Consider the following 21,089-nt stretch of genomic DNA (forward strand, 5'->3'; position numbering starts at 1 on the left):
GCTCCATCCCTCTTCTATTCTCTCTGTGTAGTGAAGCAGCAAGCGCTGGTCTGGGGATCCTGAGTTTCTGTCATTTCCTTGCTGGGCAGCCCTGGGATAATGACCTGCCCCTCCTGAGCCTCAGGTTCCTCTTCTGTAAAATAGGACTAATTCCTCCTTTTTGACCATCTGGGGCACTGTGAGGATGGCCTTTGGGCAAGTCCAAATATGAGGCAGTGTTTACCTGCTGCTCTAAGCTCGGAGGTGCTGACCGAGTCACGGGCCAGTGAAGGCAGGGGCTCTTCTCAGGCGATTTCACAGCTGTGCCCCCTGCCCTTACCTCCCCCCCACCCCAGATGTCCCCAGTCCTGGCTGAACTTCCATGTGGCCCCCAACCTACCGGGGACAGTGAGAGACCCTTTGTCTGGCTGCAGGCATGAGGGATTCTTGAGAATCCTGCATTTCAGGCATTTTACCTGTCCGGCGGCGCATCCTGGGGGGAATGCTCTGATGAACTTATACTAAGGAGCCAGATGCCGCAACTTACAAGGTAGACCTCCTGGCTTCCCCGAGAGCTGCCCTGATGCCCCCAGGCTTGTAGGACACGTCTGCGAGGGCGGGTGACAGGGGAGCCACGAGGGTCCCTCAGGAGCTCAGCCTGCCGGCTGTCCCTCCCTTCTCCCCGGCCACCCATTCAACCTCTTTGTTCTCTCCAGTATGTGGCTCTCCTCACGGTGCCATCTGAGGACCACCGCCACCACCCCCAACCATTACACCATCATGATGACATTCAGTGGATCCCCAGAGAAACACTGCTGGAACAGTGGGCCACACGTTCATGCCCCCAGCAACTAACTCCGGAGTTTCTGCTCTAAGAGAGATGGGTGGGACTGGAACATGGGAAAGTGCCTTGGGTGGGGGTGGGAGAGTGGTAACCAGTACAGAGAACAATCAGGACTTATTCATTTAGGTCACGAAGAGGAACACATTCACGTACAGTCCGACTCCCAGAGCAAGGGGCAGTAAGGTTGGTGGTTTTGCTCTGTGCAAAGAAGGAACAGGAAGGGGCTGTAAAGTCTGGTTTCTGAGATCAGATATGTCACTAACAATCTAGTGTGAATACATACACCAGCTCACTGGAGGATATTTGCATTTACAAGCCTTTCCTCCACCCTCGTGCTATAAGAAAAAGAAAGAAGTGAATCTCTCATGGTGGATTTCATATATCAGAGTTCCTAAAAGTGGGAAGAAACTTTGGGGGGCAGTAGGGGAGCCCACAAGTCTCAGAGGACCCTTCCTGGGGTGAGGGGGCTCCCTGCTAAGAAGAGGGAACTCTTCCTGTGTGTGTCCCAAAGCGCCGCGTTCTCCTGAGGCCAGGCCTGGACCTTGGCAGGACGTTCCAAGACCTCTTGCAGCGCTGGGCTGGGCCCACCTCCCAGGAACCGGTTCCTCTCAGGAACCGAATAACAAAGATCCTGATACTCTAGAAATCAGCCCTATTTTGGAGATTGGGGAGGGGGGCAGAAGAGGAAGCAAACTGGCAGAATTGTCAGGTCTGTGGTTTTGCACCTCCTTCTTTCTTAGGGCAGCCTGAGTTGCTGCGTGTGTGTATATACTTGGGATTCAGGACTTGGAAGGTGAAAAGGACTCTGCAGTCTGATCAGGGCTTCTGGTGGTCTCCACAGTGTGGTGTGCTTTGCATTATTTTTCCAGAACCTTGTCCTTCCACGGTTTCCACAAAAGGCTGCCGATTCTGGGAGTATAAAGGTCAGGCAGGCTTGCATACTAAGCAGTGCGCTCCCCAATATGCATTTGGTTTTGCTGGAGTCTGAGAGGAGAGCAGGAGATGGCTGAGAAAGCGCTGGCCTGGCAGTCCAGCGACCTGGGTTCTTGCATTGACTGCTGTGAATGAGACCCCGTATTGACCCCGAGGAAGATACTTGTTCGCTCTTGGGCTCAGCTTCCCTATTTGTAAGAAGGCAAAGTCGGTGTTGTGCCTTGAAGGGCACCTTCCTGCTCTCACATGGTAAGTCACACGCTTTTCTTGTCTTTCTCAGGGCCAAAGTGCTGCCAAACCCTCAGCGCCTTGTTGCAGGGGAGAGCATGGCCCTCCCCGCTTTCTGTGACACTCACATGGCGGGGGTGGGGGGGGGGCACCAGGCCATCAGCAGCTGGACTTGTTCTGAGCCTGTGTGGCAGGGGTAACAGCAGGGTCCCCTGTTCAAACTGAAACAGAAACAGTGAAAACTCAATGTCAAAGAAAGTGCTGCCATTCTTTCTACAGAGCATAAAACACTAAAAACCACATGCTTTCCCCTTATCCTGAGCATTCGCCGCAAGGCTGTCTTTCCAGCTGTCGCTAATTTAAAACAAAAAAAACGCTCATACTCTCAATTATAGGTGATTTTTGTCACAAAGATTGAAGGTATGCAAAGTATTGAGTCACTTCGTTGCTGGTTTTATGCGTCTCTCCAAACTGAATGAGCAGCAGTGCTTCACGGAAAGCGCTGCTCTGAAATTCCAGCTTTAATATTCTAAACAGGTTGAGTGTGTTATAGACGGCACTCTCAACCGTTGTCTACTTTTCCCCCACGAAGCATTGACTTTTATTTGTTTAGCTTTAAAAAAAAAAAAAAGCCATGGGGCTGAAGGAACTAAAAGAGGAGGATATGCCGGGGTGAAGTGTGTGCTGAATGAACGTGTGGTGCAAAGGCAAGAGAAAGAAGCACTGGACCAGGGTTCATGGTCGACTCTGAACATGCAGACCCGTGGCTGCCCTTCTCCCGATGGGGGCTCCCCACCATTTCCCTGACGGTGACACCACCACTTGTCACTGACAGCCAATGGAAGAGTCAGTTCAGGCAGGGCCTTGAAAGCCATGGTGTCCCAAGGCCTGGCAACCACCATAGGCAGCAGGTCAGACTCTGCTCCTGTGACAGTCACATCACTTCTTTGAGCCTCAGTCTCCAATCTTAGAAAATAGCCTGACCAGGTACCTTCCAAAAGCTGGCTTAGGCGTATAGTAAAGAGGAAGCCAATCTGAAATGAACTTACTTTAAAAAGGAGAGAGCACAGGCTTGGAGAGCTCATCACCCTGGGGTTTCATCAGGGTTCTCTGAGCTCGCTCAGAGCCTCAGTTTTCTTATCCATGAAAATGGGGCTATAACAACCTCCCTGGGTTGTTGTATGAGTTAAAAAAAATAATCTCTGGGGAGCACTCAGTCTAGTTCCTAGAAGGAGTAGACTTGAGTAAATGTTCCTTCTTCTTCCCTTTTGACTCTATCTTTGGCTTGAGCTCTCGGCTGCATTTCCCACAACAGTAACATACACACATTTAATGACAGGTGGCTGGCTTTGCCCCCACCCGTCTTCTTTACCTGCTGTCTTTTCTCACCCTCCCTCCACACCTCTCCAGTGCTCTCCTGGCTGGTGTCCCCTGGAGGAGGAAAGCCTCTGATCCGTTTAATCGCACAGAGGAGTGGGACATGTCCACGTGACCCCTGGCAGGAGACATCTACAAAAGAGGAGGAAGAGGGCAGTGCTTCTACCAAATGTCAAATAGAGAGCTAGTGGGAAGCAGCCGCATAGCACAGGGAGATCAGCTCCGTGCTTTGTGACCACCTAGAGGGGGGTGGGATAGGGAGGGTGGCAGGGAGACGACGCAAGAGGGAGGAGATATGGGGATATATGTATATGTATAGCTGATTCACTTTGTTATAAAACAGAAACTAATACACCATTATAAAGCTATTATACTCCAATAAAGATGTTAAAATAAATAATAAAAATTTTTTAAAAAAGAGGGCAGTGCTTTACCCCAATGAATGATCCCCACCATAAGACACGATGAAACATGCATAACAGGCCAGTGGAGGAGATGCTTGGGGAGCCGAGGTGGAGTAGAGTCACGAGTTATAAGTATGTGCAGAACTTACAGGGCCAGCCCCACTGTCAATTATTGACACTAATTTTCAACTCCGTTCACTTCAAAAGTTAATGGTCGATCTGGCCAGAGCAGTTTCGACTTGTTCAGCTAAGAGAACCACAGTGGTCAGACTGCAAAACACAGTCAGTTTTGTGTTCGATCTGTATGAGCCAGAGCTGGGCCACCAACACCCGTTCACCGTGGGCAAGTAAAAAGAGCACCAAGCCGGAGCCCAAGAAAACAATGTTTGAGTCTCAGTTCTTGCCGCCAGCTCACTGTGTGACCCTGGGCTAGTCTCTTGACGTCTCTGGGATTTAGCTGCTGACCTTGATAAACCGAGGGCCTGCATTAGATGACGCTGAAGGCCCATCCCAGCAGGCACTTGCTGTGATCTAAGCTACGCCAGCTACTAAAAGAGCTGAGGAGGGACCCCACTTTGTGTGGGCAAAAATGCACTACCGAAGATGGCCCTCCAGCTAGTGGCTGAGTCTGAAAAGCAAAAGAAGGACTTTCATAAGGAGCAAACTTTCTTAGAGCAGTGGGTAAGAAAGAAACTTGAAAATAAGCCTTCCGGGCTTCTACCGACTTGGAAGGTGAAGTCAAAACTGAAGGACTGGAGTTGCCGCCGTTCTGTCTTTAGCTTCACGATGCTTCCCTTGGCCAAAAACGCACTAAGTCGTCTCGGAGTTCGAAGCATTCAGCAAACAATGGCAAGGCAGAACCACTCGAAGCGGGCACCTGATTTCCATGACAAATATGGTAGTGCTGTATTAGCCAGTGGAGCCACTTTCCGTGTTGCTGTATGGGCATATACAGCAACACAAATTGGGATAGAATGGAACCTGTCCCCTGTTTGCAAAGTCACCCCAAAGGAATGGAGAGAACAGTAATCATCCCAGCTGGTTTAATACTGAATTGTTTCAAAATCAACTCATAATTGATGCCAAGTAAAAAGCATTATGTACCCATTAACATATGGCGTGATTGTAGAAATAAAGTACATTTGAAAACTTAAAAAAAAGAACTGAAGGACTGGGACTTCCCTGGTGGCGCAGTGGTTAAGAATCCTCCTGCCAATGCAGGGGACACGGGTTCGAGCCCTGGTCCGGGAAGATCCCACATGCCACGGAGCAACTAAGCCCGTGCACCACAACTACTGAGCCTGCACTCCAGAGCCCGCGAGCCACAACTACCGAGCCCCCATGCCGCAACTACGGAAGCCCACACGCCTAGAGCCCGTGCTCCGCAACAAGAGAAGCCACTGCAATGAGAAGCCCGCACACTGCAACTAGAGAAAGCCCGCACGCAGCAACAAAGACCCAATGCAGCCATAAATAAATAAATAAAATAAGTAAATTTATATTAAAAAAAAAAACTGAAGGACTGGGGAAAAGTGTTGAGAAGTGACCTCCAGCTGACACAAAAGCCCTAGGTGGTTTTAATAATGATAATAACTAAACCAAGAATGGCCTTGCCTGGTCCACAGCCTCCCACTTGTTTGCCTACTCTGGGGTCTTTGCAAGAGAGGAGCACACCCATTGCTGACCTCCTGACTGGTCTCCGTGGGAGTTCCAGTTTTGAATAATAAAATACAAAAGCTGAAAATTATATCTCAGAGCAACACAAAGGATTTGGAGGAAGCTAGCCTTGAGGCCAAAGTGGCTCCCAGGAAAAGGATTTCTTTGTCACTCAAATGGGCTTGAAGGGGAATGTTTTAGAAGAATAACCCAGGAAAAGAGAAAATTAGTTTAGAGAAATCATACATGTCACAGACTAAATGAAAATTAACTTTTAATCAGAGCGAGCCAGACTAGACTTAACTGGGCTTGAGAGCAAAACCTGGAAAAGGACTTACTTTTTTATGTACATATTTTCAAAATCCACATTTCGCCAAAAGGCATGAGAATGCAGAAAGCTACAACGTTAGAGCAGCAGGGGAAAATGAACTTGGTAAAAGACACGTTGAACGTTCATCTCCAGTGAAGAAAGTTGCCTCAGTGGGTACCATCTTGTGAAAGATTTAGCTGATGCAGAAGACAATATTCAAGTCCCCAGTGAGAAGAGTTGATAGGAATGAATGAAGGGTGAGAACTGTAATGGGGGGCGGTTGAGGGGAGAGCAACATTTTGTCAAGGATGCCCCAGTGCTCTGCACAATGGTCATGTCATGGCCACGGTCATGTCTCCTGCAGGCTGACTCCAGAATGTTTAGCAAACTATGCCAGTGAGAGCTCCCGGACTCAACACCTATTATGTATCAAGCACTTGGCTAAACACTTTACGTGCCCTCTCTCAATTAACGTGCTCAGCAGCCCAATGAGGTGGTTACTTCTGTTGTACTTATTTTACAGATGAGTAAACTGGGTTTTACAGAGTTACAGCTACCCAGCTAGGAAGTAGTAGAGCTGGGACTTAAACCCAAATCTGTCAAACTCCACAGTGACTCCAATGCCCCAGCGATCCTCATGCAGCTCCAAGATGTCTGGGCATGAGCTGGAGAGTGTGAGCTCTCGTGTCCCCAAATGGAATATCAAGAGACTTAGATAGTCCTCATCCTAGGCAGGAGAGCTGGGCGGAGAGAGATCATGGTGTGTGTGTATGTGTGTGTGCGCGTGCGCACGCACACACGTTTGTCCACGCACATGCTCTGAGAGCACTGAAGGAGATGGAGGGTAGGGGCCCAGAGTCTGAATTTTAGTAAAGAGGGAAGCAGAGATGGAGACACTGCGAACTGGGTAACTCAACGTGCACACAACCTTGGGACGTCACCCACATTATCTGATAGTGTTATTTTTTGGAAGTGTCATAAGCAACTTTGCCCACTCCACTATGCAATAACCTTCTGGAAGGCTGGGACTTCAGCTTCTTCATTTTTAAAACTTCTCCATAGCTCCCAATAGCAATAATATTTGGTCTAAGGCTTCTCAGTTGACCAAATACTTTCACAGACACTGACTGGACCTTCATACCAACTCAGCGAGGCGGCCGTCGTTGTCCTCACTTTATCTGTGAGGAAAATGGTGTGCCTTAGGGCCGAAGGAACTTGGTCAAGGGCACACAGCTGATACGGAGTTGCCACTGCTGACCACCCCCTTAATCCACCCAAGCACACATGCCAACATGAGGTAATGCCAAGGCACCTCACAAAGGATCTGGCACAGAGTAGGTGCTCAAGAGATGTTAGTTTTCCCCTTACTTGACAATATATGGTTTTAAAATGTTTTCTTTGCACTAACTATATCCTACTGGGTACCCCAGTATCTTCAACAGAGACTGGTCCACGTTCTCAGAGAGCTTACCATTGATGTAAGGAAATACAGCCAACGTGTGTGAACCTGAGGATAGTGAGCCACTGACTAATCTGTGACACAGGCTCTAATGCAGTGAAAGCTCTGAGGACGCTCCACAGTGGGCCGGAATGGTCAGAGGTGCCCTAGCAAACATCAGGGGGAAAGGCCTGGAACAGCCGATCAATCCACTCTCCCCTCCTTTTTGTCTGCATCCCAGAAAGAGGAACTTTTGCTGATAGAAACTGTTTTGATCACCTTTCCTTGTGCCCAGTGACCCGGTCCCTTCCTTGTCAACGAGGTTGTATGAAAAGTGTCTTAGCTCCAGAAGATGTGGTCCATATACACAATGGAATACTACTCAGCCATAAAGAAGAATGAAATAATGCCATTTGTACCAACATGGATGGACCTAGAGATTATCATACTAAGTGAAGTAAGTCAGAAAGAGAAAGACAAATACCATATGATATCACATATCATGTGGAATCTGAAATATGACACAAATGAACTTATTTATGAAACAGAAACAGACTCACGGACATAGAGAACAGACTTGTGGTTGCCAAGGGGGGAGAGGGGGTGGGGGAGGGATGGATTGGGAGTTTGGGATTAACAAACGCAAACTATTATAGATAGATAGATGATAGATAGATAGATAGATAGATAGATAGATAGATAACCGAATCACTTTGTTGTACACCAGAAACTAACACAACATTGTAAATCAAATATACTTCAATAAAATAAAAAAAATTTTTAAAGTGTCCTAGCTCTCCCCAGCTACAAATGCCACCCTCCATCTATGGCACCAAGACTGTGACATTGTGAGGTCTTTCATCAAGTGGGCAGTATGTGGCCACACAAGCACACCACAGTTTGTATCAACATCCACAGCTCCATTAGAACAAATAGTTTATTTTTGAGACCAAGTCAATAAGCTGCTTTTTCCAGGGAGAAGAGCGAGCAGGACAGACACTGTTCAAGTAAAATAAAAGACATTCAGCATTTCACCCTAAATGTTTCCATAGTTCCAGATCTCACCAGCGGTTTGGTAGCAAGTCAAAGCAGAAACTGACATTTGGTGTTCCAGAGTCTTCGGGAAGACAGCCAGATAATGAATTGTCAAATGAACAGTTTCTGGCTCTCTTATCAAGGACAAATCCTACTCCAGCTGAGATGCTAGCAAACTAACAACAACGAGAACAACAATAATTTGCCGGGATGATGCAAACCCAGAATGTGGGAGAGGCTATTTTCTTTGTTGACTGCGTCTGGAAATATGGCTAGATGTTATTTATCATCTGCATTAGATGCTCTTCCATAACATATCAACTGGATATCAACTGGAAAAATTTTTATTCCACACTAATTTCATCAAAACCTGGATAGTTGATACAGCCAGATTTCACCAAATGAGGGAGAATTAGTATGATATAAACTATTCACTATAAAGACATTACTATATTCTCTAAGCCTTCTCTGAGCTCTGTTATACACTAGAGTTTGTGGCCTAATACTTGGATTAAAAGCGGAGAGTAGGATATTCAGGCTGAATTGTGCCTCCCCCCAAGACCCCTGAAACTGATCTGAAATGATAAGGCAGTCCCTCTTAGGAATATTTACAGACTGTTCTTCGTGTAAAAGAACATAAGAAGTCCCCAAAAGCGGAAGAAACCGAGTGCCCTGAGCAGATCCTTTTCCTGCCCTTCATTCTCAAAAGTTCGCTGCAAAGGCTGTGGTCAAGTGCTGCAGGCTGCTCTTTCATCTCCGTAACCTGAGTGCCTTTGCAGAACAGGCTCCCTCTCCGGTATTCAGTGAATTCCGAGTCAAGTCCAGGCTCGAGTCAGCTGCCTCCATTGTAAGTCTTTTGCAATTCGACGGATGGCTTGGCCCTTATGCCTTGAGGATTGGAATCTCCTGGGCAGGGATAGGATTTCACTTTCCATGTCTACAGTGCTTGCACCAAGTTTATTAATATAGTCTATACAGGGGGATCACATTGAGAGCAAGCTGGAATCCACATCACAGAGCCTGTGGCTTGAAGCTAGGCTGAGCCGAGCCCCCAGGAGGAGACTGAGTCACCCTAAGCATCCAGTCACCCTGGGGAATTTTAAGAATTCAAAATCAAGTTCAAGTCAATCCTGTCTAAGACACTGTGTCTTTCCTTCTATATCAGCCCCACTCTCCCAGACATCTCACCCACGCCTGGAGGTGCACTTCAACGTGTTAAGGGGGAAGAAAGTAATCTGGGAAACACCTCAGGTGTTACCTCCACGGAGGAGTTAGGGACTCAGAGTTTAAAATGAATGAATGAGGGCTTCCCTGGTGGCACAGTGGTTGAGAATCCACCGCCAATGCAGGGGACAAGGGTTCGAGCCCGGGTCTGGGAAGATCCCACATGCCGCGGAGCAACTGGGCCCGTGAGCCACAACTACTGAGCCTGCGCGTCTGGAGCCTGTGCTCCACAACAAGAGAGGCCGCGATAGTGAGAGGCCCGCGCACCGCGATGAAGAGTGGCCCCCGCTCGCCACAACTAGAGAAAGCCCTCGCACAGAAACGAAGACCCAACACAGCCAAAAATAAATAATTATTTTTTTTTAAAAATGAATGAATGAATCATAAGTACAGTGATGTATCCCAGCCTAAGAATCAATAAGACCATGGGAGGAGCTGGCAACTATAGCGGAAAGAACACACTTTCTGGAGTCAGGCCAGGATTTGGATCTCCATCTGGCTCCTTACTAGCTGTCTGGCCTCAGGCAAACACTTAGCCTTCCAGGGCCTCAGTTTCCTCCTCTGTACAATGGGGATAATCCTAATCAGCTGTCTTGTAAGGTATGCAGGAGAAACTAGAGAGATAATGTACATAAAGCACCTCTTAGAGGACCTGGCAGAGAATAGGTATCCAACAAATGGCAGCTACTGTTATGGAACAGGGCAGGAGAGATGGCTGGGTCTGCCTTAGTGTCCTCCAGTCCTGGGTGACTGTGTGCCTCCACTGTGGACAAGAATTACTCTGCTCAAATACGACACTGGATCGATACATGTGCTTTACTCTTTCTTCTACCTTCATGTCTTTAGTAACCCAAGTCATTCATGACTGCAAACCCTATGCAAGTTCAAATATCATAGAAAACACAAAAATTCTCTTGACCCACATCTAATCCCACTCCCTTTCCTCAGGGTAATCACTGGTTTCAGTTCGTTTTGTAGGTTGGGGGGCTTTTTTGGTAAGCAAGTGCATATAAGAATTGACATATAAAAAAAAAACCAGTGTTGTTTTATGTGGGTTTTTGGTAAAAAACCAAAATGTATGTTTTGCATGTATGTTTCAATATTTTATTGAAGTATAATATGCATATAGAAAAGCGAACATAGGCTAAGTGTACAGCTGGAATTTTCACAAACTGAACACACATGTAATCAGCACTCATATCAAAAAACAGTACCATCAGGAATTTCCTGGGAGTCCAGTGGTTAGGACTCTGCACTTTCACTGCTGAGGGCACGGGTTCAGGCCCTGGTCGGGGAACTAAGATCCCACAAGCCATGCGGTACGGCCAAAGAAAAAATTACCATTACCCCCAAAGCCTCTTTTGAGACCCTTTCTAGTCAATAAACTCCCAACTGTGGCTACTATTGTGACTTATATCAGCGTAAATTAGTTTTCCCTGCTTTTGTACTTTATACAAATTGAATCATACAGTGAATTAGTCTTACGTGGCCACTGTAACAAATTACCACAAACGCCACAGCTTAAAACAACACAAAACTATCATCTCACAGTTTCTGTAGGTCAAACATCCAGGCACAGTGTGGCTGAATTCTCTGCTCAGGGCCTCCCAGGGCTGAAATCAAGGTGTCCACCAGGACTAGGGTCTCCTCTAAGGCTGGGTTCCTCTTCAGAGTTCACTGGTTGTTGATAGAATTCATTTCCTTGTGGTTGTAGGACTAAGGTCCCCGTTTTCTTGCTGGCTCTCAACCAGGGGTCATTCTCAGCAACTAGAGGCCACTCATGTTCCTTGTCACAAGGCCTCCTCCACATTCAGGCCAGCAACAGAGAATTTCTCTAATGTCAACCTGCCTCATGCTTTAACTCTGACTTCCTCTTCTGCCAGCAGCCAAAGAACATGCTCTGCTTTGAAAGAACTCATTTGACCAGGTCAGGCCTCCCCTGGATAATCTCCCTATCTTAAGGTTCACTGCTTTGGGACTGTAAATCCGCAAAATTCCTTTACAGCAGTACCTAGATTAGTGTTTGACTGAATAACTAGGGGCAGATATGTGTCTACCCGGCTCCAGGCATCTTGGAGGGTCACTGAAGAATTCTGCCACGTGCAGTATGTCCTCTTCGATGTCTGACTTCTTCCACTCAACATTATGTTTGTGAGATTCACCCATATTGTGAGGATCAGGTCTTTTGGTGAACACGTGTACGTACAGAAATAAACACTTTTTGTTAAAAGACACTAAAGTTTTGGAGTTCTTTGTTACCACAAAATAACCCAGTCTCTCCTGACCTATACAGAAACCTGGAAGTGGAATTGCTATGACCAAGGGCGATAGATGCTGCCATACTGCCCTCCAGTAAGGCACCGCCCTGAATAGTGTACAAGAGCATCTTGCTTGCCACATCCTTACCAACGCATGTTATGATAGAAGCGTGTGTGTATAAATGAATTGTGGCCAATCTGAGCTTTATTTTGTACGCCTATAAAATAAGGATTTTACCCTGTGTAAGGATCCAGGAGAACAAGCCTAACACCCCTGCCTGCCCAAACCACTAACATCACCACCAAGGACTGTGCATGTCCCTTACTGTGCTCTATTTTTTTTTCACGGAATTTATTACTCCCAAATATTCCATATATTTACTAATTTAGGATGTTTATTGTTTGCTTTCTATTTCCACCCACAAGGATATGAGCTTCTGCATGGCGGAGATCTCTGGTAGTTTACTGATAGATCCCAGAGGCCTAGAAGACTGCCTGACACACAGCAGGTGCTTAAAAATATTGGTTAAATGAACCAGTAAATATTAACTCAAGACATGAACTTGAGGTTATTATTATCAATAATTATAATAAGTTATTTTTACAGTAATTGTCATCATATTTTCTAAACCAAACAATTAGGTCACTGCCTAAAAAAAAGTATTTTCTGAATTGAAATGTGGGAAAAGATTTAGTTATGCATTTGTAGCCATTAAATCTACTTTGTCCTTCTTATTCTACCTCATTTTTTATTTTACTTTACACAGGTTGCAGAGAATTTTTTTTAGAATACCCTAAATTCTTCCTGGATATGCTTATAAAACTGAGACTACTGGGGGCTTCCCTGGTGGCACAGTGGTTGAGACTCTGCCTGCCAATGCAGGGGACACGGGTTCGAGCCCTGGTCTGGGAAGATCCCACATGCCACGGAGCGACTAGGCCCGTGAGCCACAACTACTGAGCCTGCGCGTCTGGAGCCTGTGCTCCGCAACAGGAGAGGCCGCGATAGTGAGAGGCCCGCGCACCGCGATGAAGAGTGGCCCCCGCTTGCCGCAACTGGAGAAAGCCCTTGCACGGAAACGAAGACCCAACACAGCCATAAATTAATTAATTAATTAATTAATTAATTTTAAAAAAACTGAGACTACTGCAGAAAACCAGAGATTTAAAGATGCTCTCTTCCTAGAGCATTCTACCATACCAAAACAATAAACATTTGTCCCTGCAAATTCTGTCCTGAAATGTCTTCCCTTCTCACTGCAACTAATCAATATGCTATTCTTCCTTCAAGATTGGAATCAGTTAGGGTCCAGAGCAGAGCTGTCAAAAAGAACTTTCTGCAACGATGGGGATATTCTTCATCTGCACTCCCCAAACCATAGCCACTAGCTACCTGTGGCTTCCAAGCACTTGAAATGTGGCTAGTGTGACTGAGGAATTAAATCATAACCCAACTTAATTAGAAGCCATTTTCATTCACTTTAATTTTAAGTAAGTTAAATGACCACAAGTGGCTAGTGGCTACCATATTGGACAGCACAGCTCTACAGGAAGGAAATGGAAGAATGGAACCCATTTTTGATCCTTTGATTATGGCAGCCAGAGGGATCCTGAGACTCAAAGGTGACAGAAGAAGGTGCCAGGCCCTTTTGTTCACAACCCCTTCCCCCAAGTGACAGAGAAGAAGGGACAGAGTGCTCTTACCTTCTCTCCTCAGATAGAGGAGCTTGGGCCGGGGGACAGAAGGACTCATGCTCTTATAGTCATTGGACATTGACTTGTTCCTTCATGCGGTCATTGGCCTTTAGGCTGTGTCTACACGGGCCCAGTGACTCAAGCCGGAACTCTGGATGTGAAACGGAATTTTGGAGACATGGATTTCAGAGCTCACACACAGTTCCCCTGCTCACACTATGCTTTGTGCAGCTCACCCTGGGGGCACTTACCTGCTGGAGGATTGGACATTTCAAAGGAGGTGGTAACCACTGAAGCAGGTAATGGATCATAAGGAAGTAAAGTCTAGATAGTTTATCCAGTCAAGAAAATAACCAGACCTAGGGTTGCAAAAGAGCAAAGAAAAATAATATTACCAATTTTGAGTTACTTCTTAGAGCAGAGAATATCTAGCTCTACCGCACTGTTATGAAATTAATTTGAAGTTGAGAAACTGCAATATATTACAGCTATCAGTCTCTCTGGACGGTTTTACAATCAACATGTAAGATATGAAAAAAGAAAGATGCCAATAACATATTAATGTGGTATTCGGTGTACAATCTTCTTTATGCAGCAGAATATTACAGCTGAGCAAACAATGATCAAAAAGTTGGTTCTCTTTTATACAAAGAAACAGAAGAAGGAAACTTGAACTTTAAATTATCCCACCTGTCATTTTCCATTGATTGAGTCTTCCTCATTAAGATAAATTCCGAGCTAGAATATCATTTTTATCTTTGGAGCTCTCCAGAAAGTATGCCCTTCAGCTACCTTGGTTTCTCTTTTTTTTTCTTTCCTTATTTTTTTCTTTTTCTTTTTTTTTTTTCCTATATTGGCAGCTGCCAAGGAAGAATGGAACACTCTATCCCATTGTGTGTATCCCAAACTTCTTATTTGAGTTCCTCTGGAAATATATGTACCTGTAGCTTAACACCTGACACCCACTTGCAGATATACCCAAGCAAAGTCAGACGTCCCCTTTGTCTCTTTTGCATGCCATGTTGACACAAGAAGGGTGTGAGACTTCTCTTGGACAGAAGAGAACCCAAACTCAGCTCTACCGTAAACGAGCTGTGGGTGTCCTTTACCCTGATTCTCAGCTTCCTCTTCTGTCGAAAGGGAGACATGAATGAAGAGGGCAGGATGGCAAAGTGAGTCTGCTTTATGCCTTCTGGCTGGTTCTAACTCACTTCTTCTGACTTAGTTCCCTTCTCTCCCAGCATGCCGTGGCTCTGCTCAGTGACTTACTTCAACCCTCTCCAACAGCTAATGCTGATGTGATGCGGATATCCGTGCTAACTGGCAGATAGCAGGTGCTCACTCGGCATGAGTTCATCCCTCCCTCCCCTCTGTTCTCAGCAAAGCAGCTAGAGCTGCATGTTCATCAGAGGCCCCTTGTTCTCCCCCCTGCCCTTCGTTGCCAGGGATAAAATGAAGGGACAAAGCAGGGAGCACTCATGATGAAAACATGCTTACGAAGATAACACAGGTCCAAATGGACCCTGTGAAAAAGTGGAAGGGCAGAAGTTTCTGTTCAGTTGCCTCCCCCGACTCCTCACCCCTACACCCCTGGGGATCCACCTACTTCCCTACTGCCCCTACCTGTGGGCTCAGCACCCTCCTTTTCCCTTCTCTTGCCCTCCCCAAACCCACCTTCAGACCCTTCATTCACACTACAGTGTGGGCGAATGAGAACCCTCCTTGTTCCACATACATTTGCACGCGGATCAGAATCTCCAGTTAAACTGGATTGTTCTCGGGAGGGAGACGCAAGAGGGAGGAGATATGGGGATATATTTATACATACAGCTGATTCACTCTGTTATAAAGCAGAAACTAACACACCATTGTAAAGCGATTATACTCCAATAAAGATGTTTAAAAAAAAATGGATTGTTCTCTGAGTACAAAATCTCGGGCATCAAGCCGTGGGAGAATATTCTCCATTTCAAAGGCCTTTTCTGGAGTTCTGGAAGTAAGGCCGTGTAATTACATGCCCACAGGGGCGAGCCAACACCACAATGCCTCCTTGAACCACAGGCAGGACCAACTATTTTCCTAGCGGAGATTGCCCAAGCAATGACCCACGAAAGGAGTCCTCCTAGGTCCCCGTCAGTTTGAACAAGAGGGGGCAGCAGAGAGCAGGTGGCCAGAACTTCAGGAGCAGAATAAGTGTGGTTGGATAAAATGCTGCCGTTTGGAGACAGGTTTGTGAGGAGGCAGGTTGGAGATGGGGGCGAGGTTGATGTCAAGAGAACAAACAGTACGGGGTGGGGGGAGAGAAGGGGAATAGGTCTAGGCTTGAACAGACACCATTGTGGCTGGAGATAGAGAATAATGAAGGTATCAGAATCTCCAGATAAAGTCTCTAGGGAGGAAACAAAGGATTCTTCAAGAGCCTAGAGCAGCTCTTCCCAACTTCTGTGGGTTCTGAAAGGACCCAGGTTTGAAAATATGATGAAATCCAAAGGCCTTCTCTGGAGAAAGGTCAACACATAGATTTTTTTTTTTTTTTGGCATGGGTCGCCTCTTACTTTTTTTTTTAAATTAATTTATTTATTTTTGGCTGCATTGGGTCTTTGTTGCTGCACGCAGGCTTTCTCTAGTTGCATCGAGCAGGGGCTACTCTTCATTGCGGTGCACGGGCTTCTCATTGCAGTGGCTTCTCTTGTTGTGGAGCACGGGCTCCAGGCGCGCGGGCTTCAGTAGTTGTGGCATGCGGGCTTCAGTAGTTGTGGCACACGGGATTAGTTGCTCCGCGGCATGTGGGATCTTCCTAGGCCGGGGATCGAACCCATGTCCTCTGCATTGGCAGGCGGATTCTTAACCACTGCGCCACCAGGGAAGTCCTCAACACATAGATTTTACACTCAAACTCAAGAAGTGTTCAGCTTCCTGTCCAAACCCATGCGTGGACTCCAGGTCCAAAATTAATCTAGGTGCTTAGAAACAGTAGAAGCAAGGCCACCCGGTCACTCAGGTTTCTTATCCTCTTGGATGTGTAGACCTGGGCTGCCCACTCACTCAGGAAGGGGCACCCTGGCCTGTCTTCAGAGGTACTCGCATTCCTATTGGTTCTAAACAATCCCAAAGCAGCCTTGGACTCTGGAGTTTATTAAGGATTCACATATAAGATTTGGGGGTTCCCCTGCTACTCTCTACCACCATCTACTCGATAACATATTGAGATATTCCTAAGTGCCAAAGACTTTGCCTTTCTTACCTAAATATGGCCTCAAAGCAAGGAACAGTTACTCTTATCATCCTCATTTTGTAAATAGCAAAACTGAGGTGACATCACTTGCCCAGGTTCACAGAGCCGGCCAGTCATAGGATCGCAACCACCCAGCACACTCTGAACCTGAAGTCTGGGTAGTCAACATTACCCACACTGATGACCAGACCCAGCTCAGGCTTCAGAGCTTTTAGAGGAACATTTAAACATTGTTCTAGGGAGGAACGTTGTTCTGAAGGTCAGTTTTGAGTCTTTGCTTTTCTGATGAAGAGTGAAGATCCCAGTGGTTGGGATACTTGCCCAATATTGGTTAAGCAGGTGAGACACCCACCTGGGGCGGGGGGAGTGGGACCTGCGATGCTCACTTTCTCTACACCCTCAGTTCACGTGCTGCTTCTTTAAACACTTGACACACACCTCTCCCCACCCCCCAATAACCACACAGGTGTGTGAAGGCAAAAGCACTCCTGCTCCAGAAATCCACACAACCTGTGGAACTTTGTAGATATAAGTTGTTTTCTTCCCTTTTATTGTTATGTTCTCTTAGCTTTTAGTTGATAAAATGTATCTGTTAAAAGAGGGAATAGGGGCTTCCCTGGTGGCGCAGTGGTTGAGAATCTGCCTGCCAATGCAGGGGACACGGGTTCGAGCCCTGGTCTGGAAAGATCCCACATGCCACGAAGCAACTGGGCCCGTGAGCCACAACTACTGAGCCTGCGCGTCTGGAGCCTGTGCTCCGCAACAAGAGAGGCCGCGATGGTGAGAGGCCCGCGCACCGCGATGAAGAGTGGCCCCCGCTTGCCGCAACTGGAGAAAGCCCTCACACAGAAACGAAGACCCAACACAGCCATAAATAAATAAATAAATAAATAAATAAAAAGAGGGAATATTTTTTAGAAAAAAAAGCAGAGCCTCTAGTGGTGCCGGCAGCTTCCTCCCCACTTGAGGACGGAGGTTTGGCTCTCTCACGTGATTATAGGAAAAGGTAGCATTGAGACATGGGTTCCATACCTGCTGTGGTAGTTAGATTGTAAAAAACATCAGTTTCCTTAAATAATTTTTTAAAACGTCACGTTTGTTAACTTACTTTTTGAACAACCACATGGAACATAAAATAGATATGATCACAGAGCAGGCATTTTAGAGAACAATGAAGTCAGACACGCATCACATAAATAACAGATTCCTGTGGGTTAATTTAACTTGTCTTTATAGCAAAAATACAGCTACCTTCCTTACTGTTCAATCTGCTGTCATCTTAGATGTCCGGGGCTTTTCACCAGCTTGATAAATAAATTGGATCAAAGCTTCCTATAAGAAAATGAAAAATAATTAAAAATGATGTTTCTCTCCATTTTTTCTTTGAATTTAAAATTCAGTTTATGTTAGAGAAGGCTACATACGTATACAAGAAAAATCTATTCTCCTAGAGCACTTCCTACTTTGGGTTTTATTCAAAACATAGCTTTCCACTGATTATCGTTTCCCTTTTGGTCAGCTTCCTCATCACAGAAAGTCCTCATCCATTTACTACAAAGTTACCAAGTGGTTCTTTTCTCCTATCCTGCAACATTGGTATTTTCCTTATTCCAGTTAATGGAAGGTGCACTTTCCACGGCAGGTGGCAGGCAGAGCTCCTGATAAAATGCGCGGGTGCACAATGAATACAGGCAACATAAATAAGGAAAATTCAGTGCCTGTGTCTTCTGTTTGCTCTATGCCTTGGGTTTCTGCTTCCCACGCAGGTTTGTCATGGCACTGGTGCCCCCTCTGTCACTCTCCTAATTAAAAAAAAAAAGTGTTTTTCTTAACTCCCCTGCAAAGGCATGGCATTATGGCTGATATCCATGAAATATTCAGTGTGCTGGGTTTTGCTCGATTTCCCATATTAAAGCACATTTTTAAAAAAGCACACAAAAAAAGATTTTTATTTACTTCTTACAGCTACCTGGATTAATGAGAGTGTCCAGCCAACCACTGTCTGATATTTTAGCTCGAAGTTATTCTTTTTCCAGGAGGAGAATAAATTTTAATTAACATGATTTCTCCACATGCTTCTGAAGGGTATGGTGGTCTCACAATGACACACTCTGCTCTGGCACACAATATGGTAAAGCACTTACCTGTACAAGGTGGTTGCTTCCTGCAAAACGGCACAGTCCTCAAGAGGAGGTGGGAGATGAGCAAGAGAAATGGAAGAGAAGAGGGGAAGCGGAGAAGGAGGGAGGAAGAGGAGGACGAGGAGGGTGCAGGAGAAAATTCTTGAGAGTGGAGAAAAGCCCTGGTATTGAACTTTGAATGGACTGAGTTGAAATGCAAAAGCAAATGAGTCATTAATTACCCACAAGAGATGTCCAACCAGAAGATGCTGAGTCATCTTAAAGGGGCAAGGTTTAGTCATTTCCTCCATCAGTGGAAATGGGGGCTCACAAGCAGGTTGACATCTGTTATAGAGACATAAAGAAAGTTACATTTCTGCACAGATGAGTTGCATGAAATCACAAATCTGCTTGAAGGGGCCAACTCCCCCAAAATTTCCAAGTGGCATCAAAACGCTTCCATGTCCCAAGTTCCTCTTAATCGATAGCTGAACTCCAGGGAATGGTAATTTCACAATACATTATCAGCTATGACATGAAAGGAAGTGCTCCACAGTCAAATAAATGTAGGAAAAGCTGAGTTAAATAAAATAAATAGGTACTTGTAATGGCAAGGCTTCTTAGAGCATTTAGTGCTGATTGGCATTGCACACATCTCCCATGGAGGGATATAGCACGTTATACTTTCCCAAACATACTTGTCAGGGGGTGTGTTGTTAACAAATGACTATTAATATCTCACTGACCTTGTATTCCCTTGAGGAAGTTTGGGAACTATGGCTTAATAATTTAAGGTGCTTTCCCAGGTATCTAGGCCTAGGATACAGAAAAGACGGGGGTCCCTAAAGGATGGGCAGAGGAACGCCAAACACAAGCTTGCCTTTCTTCTTAAGTTTGTCTTGACTGGCCTTGGACTGGTCATGGTAAGAACCCACTTCCTGGTTTCTCTGAGGGTAGTGGATCAACCTCTGGGCTGGACATAAGTAATACCTCCTTAGCTGGTCTAGCAATAACCACAGATTATGCTGGCTCTACTCCAATACTTCTAGAATGAATTCAGAGGGCAAACAGCTGGGTCCTCCAAACCACCAGGAGACCCCAGTCATTTACATGATGCCTGAAGACTGCAGCCTGAATTTGTCATAGCTCCTAGGCATTTCACCAATAATTGATGATTGGTGAGACTGGAGGAAGGGGTAAAAACAGAGCCAATGGAAACGACAAAGAAAGGATTTGTCAATTCTGCAGTAAAGGGACATGACTGTTGGGATATTTTATTTTATTTTTACCATAAGAATGATGGCCAGCTTCAAGAATTTCAACAGAGTTCTAGATGTTGGCTGAGAGATCAAAAGCAGAAGAATCCTGCCATTTCACACTTCCATGACCTTAAATCACCCACATATTATCCGGAAAGTGACATTTACTCCAAAGCCCTTTTATTGTGCCTTTCCATGAGTGTGGAATGTCATGCTTTCCTGGAACAACTAAGTTTCTGTCAAAATGCCAAAAGATGGGAAGGTTGGTAATGGGAGTGTTGGGTTAGTGAAATGTAGTCTTTCTGTCCTACTTCTGAAGCTCTCTGATGTTTCCCATGTAATTGTCTTTGACATTTAATTGAAAGCACCATGTTTTTTACTAAGCAAGCCATTTGAGCCCTTGGTGGTCACTTAAGACCTACTTCATTGCCGTCTGGCACTCATCCGAAGCCAAGATTGTATAGTAAATGCATGGTTCAGCTCGGTCTGCTGCAGTCGTATATTGATCTTGTGGTTCTTGGGGGAAGTGGTGTCTTATTCAGATTTTCAAGTTCTGTCTTATAATGAAGGTCCTTTGGCTTCCCATGGTTTCATAGCTGTGAAATCAATTACGACTTCAGTAGCACTGACAGTGTACTATATTTGTGAAAAGAAAATTGAAAAATTACTACTTGATGGATGAGAAATGGTTTTGACATTTAAAAACAGAAAATGCTTCTCCATATCTCTTCTAAATGATGTCTGATGTTGACATTAGCATTTATGTAATTCATCCAATTGTAGGAACCGTTGTGCACTAATCCTTAATAGCAGTAAAACCTATTAAAATGGGGAATAATATTCCTTCAAAAGGCTTCATTCTAGCCTTCTTCTTCTAGGCCCATCATATCAACTCCGTAATAATTAACTTGTTTTGCTGTAATTCTGCTTCATTAGAGACATAATGCTGCCGAGGAAGACATAATGAGGCACCTTGAATGAAAGCTGAAGTGGATGGAGCAACAGGCCTTAGTCCAAAGGTTTGCACTCACTCAGGAAAGCCTTCATGGGCAAGATTACAGATTGAAAGGCATCGACTTTTTAAATTTTTTTGT

General features: G+C 45.5%; 1 protein-coding gene and 1 pseudogene across 2 annotated transcripts in view; one reads left to right on the forward strand and one right to left on the reverse strand.

The window, feature by feature from the left end:
- Window positions 1–274: 274 nt before the first annotated feature.
- On the reverse strand, window positions 275–19,403 carry LOC309621047 (uncharacterized protein). The gene is made up of 4 exons (XM_082378007.1): window positions 17,868–19,403; window positions 13,391–13,740; window positions 3,357–3,493; window positions 275–2,205 (listed from the first exon to the last, which is right to left on the reverse strand). The coding sequence occupies exons 2-4, from the start codon at window positions 13,458–13,460 to the stop codon at window positions 2,011–2,013; spliced, it is 402 nt and encodes a 133-aa protein (XP_082234133.1). The 5' UTR covers window positions 13,461–13,740; window positions 17,868–19,403; the 3' UTR covers window positions 275–2,010.
- LOC309621046 (cytochrome c oxidase subunit 7B, mitochondrial pseudogene) overlaps window positions 4,138–21,089 on the forward strand; it is a 576,424-nt pseudogene continuing 559,472 nt past the window's right edge. The window contains exon 1 of the transcript XR_014249906.1: window positions 4,138–5,255. The product of XR_014249906.1 is annotated as a cytochrome c oxidase subunit 7B, mitochondrial pseudogene (transcript). The remainder of the gene's footprint in view (window positions 5,256–21,089) is intronic.

This window comes from Balaenoptera borealis (assembly GCF_965194805.1).
Source record: "Balaenoptera borealis genome assembly, chromosome: X".
Lineage (NCBI taxonomy): Eukaryota > Metazoa > Chordata > Mammalia > Artiodactyla > Balaenopteridae > Balaenoptera > Balaenoptera borealis.

What these genes read in the sequence shown, in the direction of transcription:
- LOC309621047 (XM_082378007.1), bottom strand. Translation starts at nt 13,460, where the DNA reads ATGTCCAATGACTATAAGAGCATGAGTCCTTCTGTCCCCCGGCCCAAG. An exon ending in CCTCTATCTGAGGAGAGAAG is followed by an intron (nt 3,494 to 13,390) that starts GTAAGAGCACTC and finishes CCTCTTTTGTAG; the next exon opens with ATGTCTCCTGCCAGGGGTCA. An exon ending in AGGGTGAGAAAAGACAGCAG is followed by an intron (nt 2,206 to 3,356) that starts GTAAAGAAGACG and finishes TTTCTGTTTCAG; the next exon opens with TTTGAACAGGGGACCCTGCT.